General features: G+C 35.9%; 1 protein-coding gene across 3 annotated transcripts; it reads right to left on the reverse strand.

The window, feature by feature from the left end:
* Positions 1-2: 2 nt before the first annotated feature.
* On the reverse strand, positions 3-5,828 carry LOC135636145 (probable alpha-amylase 2). Of its 3 annotated transcripts, XM_065147744.1 has the most exons (14): positions 5,719-5,764; positions 5,449-5,615; positions 5,049-5,137; positions 4,881-4,920; positions 4,225-4,262; positions 3,058-3,184; positions 2,754-2,980; positions 2,288-2,433; positions 2,073-2,191; positions 1,315-1,403; positions 1,115-1,237; positions 928-963; positions 493-591; positions 3-421 (listed from the first exon to the last, which is right to left on the reverse strand). In XM_065147744.1, exons 3-14 carry the CDS (start codon positions 5,064-5,066, stop codon positions 230-232), a joined length of 1,254 nt encoding a protein of 417 aa, XP_065003816.1. In that variant the 5' UTR covers positions 5,067-5,137; positions 5,449-5,615; positions 5,719-5,764; the 3' UTR covers positions 3-229. The 3 variants fall into 3 exon arrangements, with proteins under 3 accessions (XP_065003816.1, XP_065003815.1, XP_065003814.1); XM_065147743.1 differs by lacking the exon at positions 5,449-5,615 and having other exon boundaries at positions 5,719-5,828; XM_065147742.1 differs by having other exon boundaries at positions 5,449-5,771.
* Positions 5,829-10,602: the final 4,774 nt, after the last annotated feature.

Here is a 10,602-nt window from a genome sequence, read left to right on the forward strand (position 1 = left end):
AAGACAACTTCAGTCAACAAAAGATACAACCGAAGAAAAATGATTTATTTCTCCATCCTATATATATACATGCATATACATATATACATATATATACACATATATATACACATACATATATACATACATACATACATACATACATACATATATACATACATATATACATATATATATACAAATATATATATACATATATACATACAAATATATATATAATATGACAATATTATTTGTGCCACACTGCATATCTATTTCCACTTGTAGCAAGTGTCCATTCCCGACCACTCGGACACCATGACCCATTGCCAATCTTCATACAAATTTTGTCGTCGATTTTTGCGGCATAGAGATCGGAGCGAGCCTCCAAAATATTGATCTTGGAACGACTATGAATATCTTGGTGCCAACGAATGTTCATCTATATATTATTAAGATTTAAGAAAGATGGCATAGAAAGATGATTCAACAAGAATAAGTAAATGAGCATACCAATTTCATGATTTGATCGTGGTAAGAGTTATCCCAATCATAGAAGTGATCGTAGAATATGGTTGGTATTCCTGGATGAGTGAGTATATAAACATATCCCTACAAAGTAATTTGGGAATTAAAAATTTATTGTAGTTCAAAAATATAGAAGACAAAAATAATGACAAAGCTTGCGCCCCAGAGTTACTACAACATCTTTGTTTAGTATGGTTTTAAGTAGTGTTACAAACTTACCTCTATTTTTTCATTCAAAGTGGTTTTTTTAAAAGAATCATTATCGACCATAATTTTCATGTATTCTACTATGCATATACAAATAAAACTAAGAACCAAATATTTCATCATAGGACAACAATATTTAGAAGAGAGAAGTTAGTTTCATAAAAAAATCGCTACTCAGTCATAAATGGATATGGTGTAAAATCAAATTCATACCTCCATAATATGATCAAATGGGAAAGGCCAGTGACCCTGAAAAATTATATCCCACTGTTTAATAGATGCTTAAAACTGGTCGATAGAATGGAAGTGGAAGAGTCATCTAATTCAAGCATGCTTTAATCTAAAATAAATTTAATGATACATTAGGCAATAATTCATCCAATGATGAAAATTGATATACCTGAGTTGACCCAGTGACATGGTTCTCGATAAATGTCACTGCTCGTGAAGGCCACCACCCAATCACACCGGGTGGCTTCCCCTGAGAATCACGCAATCGCCATAGTTGTCCCTTAACTGCTTCCTGTTTTAAGAATGTATTTAATCGAACAAATTTTAGTAGCTTTCCTAATACTCTGCTGTGACATTTATAGAAAGCACCTGTAGGATGCCCTTTGTCGTGAAATCAAATGCAGCAGAGACCTGTCCGGTTTTGTCAATCCAGTTAATAATCCTTTGTCTGTGACTGTCTGTAAATTTAACAAGGTAAATGTATATGTAAACTATATAATATTCTATAAGCATTGATGTTCTATAGAAAACAACCAGACTTTTTGGCATGCCTACCATCTAAATGGAGGTTGTACCTCTTCTGCAGATGTAAACATTAGTTTAAGTTACACATGGAAAAGGTTGCTGTTAGTTTTAAGTGATATGATGAATTAATAGTTTAACAAAGCTTATTCAGTTTCCTGAAGTTACAGAGAGAGACATTATTTACAAAAATATTCATTTTTCATGTAGTGGGCATGGTTTTCATTCATATTGATAACTACTTTGAAGCACAACAGCTCCCAATAGTAACTATGTGATGCCAACCATAGGAGTCCAAGCTGAAGTTATTTTCCACATTAAGAGCAAGATATCAGAATTCTAGGTGTCTCAAAATACTGATTTCCCTAAACTAGCACTACAAGTTAGGTGCAATTAACAGAAGCTAAGTCCTAACTATTCTGAAAACAAATATAGAACAGACCACACAGCACAAGAACTACTTTTAGCTTGTTTTCGTATACATATTACAAAAAAAAAATCATAAAACATCAGATCACCATATAATTGAAGGAAGCACATTAACATATAAGGTAAGAATTTACTCATGTGACATTAAAATGAAATGTATTTTTGAAGGATAATACCTTGATTATAGTCCAAGCGAGAATCAGGGGCTACATAATTACAGCTATCCCAATATTCTCCCATAGAAAATACAGGTTTTGACTCTTCAACATATTCTTTTACAAATTTTGGGTCATATCTATGAAGTTCACAAGAGAATATTACTTTAGGAAACATGCAAAAGAGAAGTCTTAGCAGAGTTCTAGATGACAATAACTTCAAAGAGGACACTCACCCTTTTGCAAAATCAAAACGAAAATCCTGGAAACCAATATCTTTGCGAAGCCACTTTAACCAACCAATTATGTCTTTTCGTACAAAAGCTTGGTTATGATCAATGTTGGGAACTCCATGAAAGTTTTCACCATAGCTTCGCGAACCCTAGAGGCAACGCAGTTAAAAGAAGAAGAAATTGGAAACGATGGTTTTAATATGACCCTTTTTGCATGCTACACAAGTTGATACATTCAAGTACTATAAGTAAGAAGATCCATAGAAGAATATATTGTCATACTGGCAGTTCAAGTCCTTCACCACAAATAATAATAATTATGAGAAGCATTAAAAGCACCAAGCCATTGCTAACATATTTGTTGAATTAACATATTTGTTAAAACCACCGACTCCAGTTGAATTAACTTGGCTAACATATTTGAACTATTAATATACAAACTTCATATACTATCAAGATGTAACCTTACCAGGCCACCAGAGCATGATGTGACAGCACGTTCATCCCAGGGCATGGGAATTCCATCATAGCGGTTGTATGCTCCCCCACGTCCACGGGCAGTTCCAACTCGATGGTTAATAACTATATCAGCCATTGCTCTGACTTTGTGTTGATGCATTTTTTTAAGTAAACTTATTAATCCATTGTGGGAACCATATGAAGAGTCAAGGCAATACAAGTTTTGTGGCAAATACCCTGTAAAAATGAGGGGGAGAAATTTCATAAGCATAAGCTGAAAATACAAATGAAGTAATATCCATTGATTTACTAACCTTCTTTAGATAATGAATTGGTTGCTGGAGGCAGCCAAGCTGATGTGAAACCAGATTTAGCAATATCACCAACTTTCCTCTCTAAATTATGCCACCAATCATGTTTGTGTGACTCCCAATTGAAAGCCTGCAAAAACAGATGTTTGTTAAGCATAAACATTAACAGTTCAGCATGAGTTTCAAAATAACAAGAACAATTGCAAAGACATGCATCTGTAAAAATGGTTAAATGCTGCATAGACACTCAAATGACTTAAGCACTTTTGAGGAAAGAATAAAATTTGATAAAAGAGTTAACTAAGATACAATACAAAACAACATGTTATAAAGTTACAGTGACAAATGTGATGTGGTATAGCTTAACTACGAGTCACAATTATAAATTTCCTTGGAAATGTATGTGATGATACATGTAAAGTGTATACAGTTATACCAGCATACTCAATGTCTTGTAGTTGGAACTTTAGTTATTACTAAACGTTTTGATATCCTCATAATGATTTAGTTTTTCTTATTGAGTTACTATTGAACTTGATCAACAAGGAGACAGGCTAACCTATCAATTCTTGCACTAACTAAATCACATGGTAGTTTTAGATGGATTAGGTGTCAGATTAAAGAAGATTGCCATAAGCAAAAATGAATAAAAGAAGTTTCTTAGAGACATATTTAAGATGCCAGATAAAAATTATCTGGTGATCAATAGAGTCTAACCAAAGTGGTTAAAAAATTTTCTGGAACTGACCACCTGAGATTCATGAATGCTATTAATTGTTACTATTCAAGGATATCAAGGATGATCATCATGCTATTTCCCTTCAGCTTGAAGATCCGGGGTGGTACAATAAAAATATTTATTCTATCATTAGTTTTTTCCTTCACGCCCATCAAATAAAATAAATACCACAGCTTGTGTCTTACCTAAATGTCCTTTAGAAGAATTGAAAATGAATTCTGTCAAAAACGATTTATTTTGCATTTGTTGTGTTTTATTTGGTATTATATCAAGTAATTTAAATTAGTCATTCCAATTCCCCCAATCTTAAATGGGTGCATGAACAATTAACTAAAATTCTTATACATAAATTTCCTTGGGGATTCTCAAACTTCATGGGATTAATGTAGACAATATGGACATGAGAAAAATAAAAAAAATCAATCTATCACCTGAAGGAGGATCTCCCTTCCATTTTGTATTGCTCCATCTGGACAATAGACAAAAAATTGGTAGCTACTGGATTTAGTAAGGAACATAAACCAAAATAGTAGTCTATTGCTACATCATTTTAAGACTACAACAGCAGTCTGTTTCTACCATACATACATACATACATACATACATATATATATATATATATATATATATATATATATATGTATACATATGTATACATATATATGTATACATATGTATATGTATATATATATATATATTTATATTTACATATATGGTAGAAATAGAAATTTAAGAACCTGCAATCACTTATGCAATTTGTATAAAAAAACATTAGAAATATGTCATTTCCAAGATATTGTAAATAACAACACACAACAGGAATATCTGAAGTACTTTTATTTAAGATGATTCATCATTTATTTCTTATGTAGTTAGTGTTACATTTACATTTATTCCAGAAAAGGTTACAATACAAGAGATAGACGTATAGGCTTTTTTGGAGTACGAAACAATCTGTCAGAAAATGTCTAACTTCTTTATAACTTTAACAGATTTAACAATAAAAGATCCTATATTATTTAGCAAAATTCAAAGAGAATAATATAGCAGTCACATAAGGTGATAGAATATTAGAAAGTTTCCATACTCTTGGAACATTCTTTTCCCCGAAGTGTCTCATCAACCACCTGCAAATCCCACATAAGGCACAAATGCAAATGATAACGGAACATGACCAGATGATTGATTTCAAAGGGACCACAAACTAAGGAAAGACTCAAAGGTAGGTGCAAAAAAAACGAAGGTCAGTGCATACCTTGCGATTGTAACTCATAACTGATAACTAGATGATTAGTAGATAACCGTGACCTCTGATTCAGTTAAGCAGATGCAGAGAGGTAATGCCTGCAGTGACAGCCATTTATAAATGTAATGCATTGAGCTCAGGATAAAACTTCAACAGTGAAATGATTGGAAAAAGAAGAATAGTAATTAGAAGAACAATATCATAAATTGCAACAAAAATCAACATATTCCTATAGCATTTAAGTTTCCTAAAACATCTTCCAGAACTCTGCTTTACAACATTAAGTAATTTGCAATATAAAATAGCAAATATCACAGCCAGATATTTCAAATAATAGCTATGACGATCCTAGCACGGCAAACCTTACTTTTACCACATACAATTATGGTTAGAATAAGCTCATTTAAACCTTGAAAAAGCCCATGTAAACAATCCTCAAGTTTGAGGCACTCTTTCCAGTCTTGTGGGCTAAAAGAGTGCATGTCGTTTCTCAATACCAAGAAATGAGTCTCACGGGTTTTAGCTAAACGTTTCCCAGCAATCGCCTCCACGACCATATAATGCACCTACAGCTAACTAAAGATGCAAAAGATTTAGCCAACAAAAAGACAAAACAAGGAACTTCTTTTTGGTGCAACGACTCAATCATCATCTCAAAGACGCTGGAGGCGAAACAAACCTAAGAACAATTCAAATCAAGGGCTCGCTGTGTGCCGTCTTGTGATCTCTCCGTCGCCTTGTCTCGAGCGTTTTATAGGCATGAAAGACGACGAATTCCAGCTCGGGAATCATTGTCCGTGACAGCAGAAGACGATTTTAATGCGTGAAATGGATCCGATTCCGATATCTCTCTGTTCTTCTTCTCGCTCGGCTGTGAACCATCAAGCCACCGAATTCGAATATGATGAAAAGACAAAAGAGAGAGAGAGGGGTGACGTCGAGGAGCGACGTAAGCGAGAGAGAGAGAGGTGACGTCGAGGAGCGACGTAAGCGATCGTTTCTCCCCTTTGTTTTCCCCTGAAAAACATCAAACCTCCCACGTCTCTTTCCGTCTTCGTCCTTGGAGAACTTTATCGGTTTCCTGTGCGCCCGGTAGGCGTTTGTTCTTTTGCCCCCCTCGCGCTCTGCTTTTCGTGCCCTTCGCCTCTGGGCCGAGACAGCATCCACTCTTCGCGAGCTCTTCTTTGGTCAGAAAAGAGGGACCTACGTATGGTCCCGGTCGAACGGTCCCGCTTTTCTGACCGGAGATTTCGTATGGTCCCGGTCGAATTCGACCGGGGGTCGAGGAATCGAAGCAGCGGCGCTCATGGAAAAGGAAGAAATTCTCATAATCACCGCGTAGCTTTTCAAAATAAAGGAAGAAAATTTTCTCTAATCACCGTATATCTTTAAAAAAAAAAGAAAGAATAATTCTCCTAATCACCGTGTAGCTTTTAAAAAAAGAAGAATAATATTCTCCTAATCACCGGGCACTCATGTAAAGGAAGAAAAATTCCTCTAATCACCACGTTGTTTTTTTTAAAATAATTCTCCTAATCATCTGGTGCTCATGGAAAAAGAAGAAAAATTCCCCTTAGCTTTTAAAAAAGGAAGAATAATTCCCCTAATCCCCTAGAGCTCATGGAAAAGAAAGAATAATTCCCATGATCACCCTTTTTGTAAGCACAAAATCTATAATATGCTATATGTAATGCGAAAAAAATTTTATGTCATGATTGAAATCAAATAACATTAGATCAATTTTTACCATATGTACCTTTTCATTTCATTAAAAAAAATTCAGTGTGATCTAGGCATCATTTTTACATCCAAAAAAAGAATTAGACTCTCATTTTCTTTTATAGGACTAGATTGATAATTCAGGAAGATTGAGAGAGAAATTGTAATCTCTTAACTACGTCCTATATCATATGCATGTTTAGCCTCTAGAGGTACTGTCTATTTATAAAAGAGAGCAGAGGGTCTAAGATAAATTATTATGAGAGTTCTTATTATCATTCACATCCCCTAAAGAATCCTATTATAATATGAACTTTTTTTTCAATATCTAATATCTGTCATCAAAATCTAATTAGTTATATTATACATCTTATTCAATTATAGATGACCAAATAATCTAACATTCTCTCACTTAACCCGTTAATTGATAAGATATAAAAGATATTCAAAATCAAAATAAATAAAATAAAATTTGTTTGAAAACAAGTTTACCTAATTGGATTCCAAAAAATTTAAAAAAATATTTTATACATGACCATAAATTTTAAAAACAAGCCAATAAGTCTAATAAACATAATAATATTATATTAAATTCAACTAACAATGTGAGTCATAGTGGTTATATATCATCAATATCATACTCTCTTTTATGTACCACAACATTGTTAGTCTTTCATAATATAGTTCATGATAACCCATATAATTTATTTTATTAAAATAATTTTATTATTACATTTAACTATAATATGTATAAATATAAATGCAAATATGATAATAAAAATAAATAACTTTAATTATGTAAAAGAAATATCAATAATAGCATCCACCTAAACATATATCACCATATCTTATATGGCTTGCTCACAAGCTCCATTATAAGAACATGTTCTTTAAATATGTTACACCATAAAACTTTGGTAAATGTATAAATAATCATCATAATGGTACTTAGGTTCTCAATTAATACTTACTGTTTTTGGATTTTTTCTCTAACCACCAAGTACTTTATCTTGATGTGTTTGGAATCACTAAAGTACTTGTAATTCTTAGAGAAGAAAATTACTACAGTATTATCCCTGTTAGGATCAAGAGCGCACTAAGAGAGGGGGTGAATTAGTGCAGCAGTAAAAACGTCGGTTTAAGAAATTTCATTTCATATGATAAAATCGATTTCGGAAATGCTTAACTTTGAAAGTAATAAGAAGGCTTACAATTAAAGTAAAGTGCACAAAGGAAATACAAATCGAGATTTTAGAGTGGTTCGGTCAACGTGACCTACATCCACTATCGGCTTCCTCCTCCGACGAGGTCACTAGCGTTCACTAGATGCCTTCCTTTAATAGGCGAAGGTCAATCACCTTTTACACCCCTCTTCTCCTTTTACTAGGTTTAGGAGACAACCCTTACAAGCACTCACACTCCTCTCTTACAGAAATCTAACACTTAGAGTAGAGGAGGGAATTCTAAAGAGATTGCAGCAGCGTTTCTTTGCTTTTAGACTCTCTGTGCTTATGTGTTTTAACCAGGGATGGGAGGGGTATTTATAGGCTTCAAGTTGATTCAAACTTAGAGCCTAAAACTTTCCCATCCCGGGTTCCCCGAGCACGGGCGGTACCACCGCTCAATGTTAGTTTGATTGACATTGTCTTGGACGGTACCACCACCTAGGTCTGGTGATGACACCGCTTGGGGTGCAGTGCTAGGCGGTACCACCGCCTGGGACCATGCTAGGGGCGGTACAATCGCCCAGACTAGCCGTACCACCGCTTGATACAGTCTTGAAGATTGTCCCACGATGGTGAGATTTCTTGATGCACTGTTTGGGCTTCTTATTGGGCCCAACACAGTTCTTACATAGGCCTAGCTGGCCAGGTTGGCTCAATCCAAGCCCAATTACGTGTTAATTATGAAATCATAAGACATTTGTTAAGCTAAACAAGTCCCTATGTCTATTCATCCGACGAGCTTCCGGCGATCTTCCGACGAACTTCCGCCGGACTCCCGACAAACTCATGGACTTCACGACGATCTTCTTGGTGAGTTCCGACGAGCTTCTCTAGCAAGCTCCGAGACTTCTCGATTGGTTCCTCCAGAACTTCTGACGAACTCTCGAACTCCCAACGTGATCGCGTCCTTGACTCCGGGACTTTATTTTGCTTCATGCCTTGCTATCGTAGTTAATCCTGCACATGTAAAACAAACTTCAATCTAGATAATTAATACTAAGCATTAATCAAATTGTCCAGCATGTCATTGGTCTCTCGATGCTTCGTCCGATTCTTTGATGTATCATCCTCTCCTGCAGCCTATTGCCCAATTGGCCAATTGACTCCGCAACTCCAATATCCTTGGCGCAATGTCCACTCTTCTTGGACTGATGCCTGAATCCATGGCCCGAATCCATGGCCCGAAGCCTTTTGTCGATACGTCGATCGATCCACCGGCCCGACGTCCAATCTTCTAACATGTTCCTCGGTCCAACATGATTTTTCCTACTTTAATTGTCTCATCCTGATCGAAGCATCTTGCGTCACTCAAAACACAGATTAAAACATAAAGACTTATCGATTGGTTTCATCATCAAAATCCGAGATTCAACAATCTCCCCTTTTTTATGATGACAACCAACTGACGACGGAGTTAACCTTAACTCCCGGAGTTTAACCAAACTCCCCCTATCAATATGTCGTATGTTAGGATCGAGAGCACTAAGAGGGGGGGGTGAATTAGTGCAGCGGAAATCTTACAGCGATTAAAAACCAAAAGCTGCGTTTGTTCAAAAACTATTATGATGCAAAAGCAAATTCTCAGTTTGTATCTAGGTGCAGTTTGCGTCTAAGCGCAGATTGCGTCTAAGCGCAGTTTTGCGTTTAAGCGCAGATTGCGTCTAAGCGCAGTTTTGCGTCTAAGCGCAGTTTTGCGTCTAAACTCAGTTTTGCGTCTAAACTCAGATTTACGTCTAAATGCAGATTTACGTCTAAACGCAGATTTACGTCTAAACGCAGTTTTACGTCTAAACGCAGTTTTACGTCTAAACGCAGATTTACGTCTAAACGCAGTTTTACGTCTAAACGCAGTTTTACGTCTAAACGCAGATTTACGTCTAAACGCAGTTTTACGTCTAGACGCAGATTTACGTCTAAACGCAGTTTTACGTCTAAACGCAGTTTTACGTCTAAATGTTGAAACTCGTTCGTAAAATCGTAGAGGACAGATTGCAGTTATTAATAGGATTAAAATGTAAGCGTAAACTGCAAGGAAGCTCGTTCGTAAAAGCGCGGAAAACAGTTCTGCAGAATCAAACGTAAACGTAAACTGTAATGTATGAAAATACGAGTTTACGTCTGAATGCAGATTTGGAAGAACAGCACTTAGAACTTGTTCGTGAAAGCGCAGAGAGCAGCAGTGATGAGGGAGGTTTGCAGTAATGATAAAGTGCTCGAAAATAAACGCAAACCAGAGATTTAGAGTGGTTCGGTCAGCCTTGACCTACTCCACTTTTGGCTTCCTCCACCGATGAGGTTGCCGACGTCAACTAGGTGCCTTCCTTCAATGGGCGAAGGCCAAACTTCCCTCTTACAATTTCTCTCCTTTTGACAGGCTTAGGAGACAACCTTTACAGATATTTTCTCTCCTCTCTTTTCAACTCAAACTTGAAGAACAGAAGGAGGAGGAAAACTAGCAGTTTTGAGCTCTAAGAACCACTGAAAAGATCAAGATTTCGGGTTAGTTCTTGCTCAATTCAGTGCTGAATGGGTGGGGTATTTATAGGCCCCAACCCAATTCAAAATTCGAGCTCAAAACGATCAAATCAATCAAATCCCAGAATTCTGGGATCAGGCGG

Source organism: Musa acuminata, chromosome BXJ3-4 (genome assembly GCF_036884655.1).
Source record: "Musa acuminata AAA Group cultivar baxijiao chromosome BXJ3-4, Cavendish_Baxijiao_AAA, whole genome shotgun sequence".
Classification (NCBI taxonomy): Eukaryota; Viridiplantae; Streptophyta; class Magnoliopsida; order Zingiberales; family Musaceae; genus Musa; species Musa acuminata.

What these genes read in the sequence shown, in the direction of transcription:
- LOC135636145 (XM_065147743.1), bottom strand. An exon ending in CATTTGATCATATTATGGAG is followed by an intron (nt 592 to 927) that starts GTATGAATTTGA and finishes ATTACTTTGTAG; the next exon opens with GGATATGTTTATATACTCAC. An exon ending in ACGATCAAATCATGAAATTG is followed by an intron (nt 422 to 492) that starts GTATGCTCATTT and finishes AATAATATATAG; the next exon opens with ATGAACATTCGTTGGCACCA.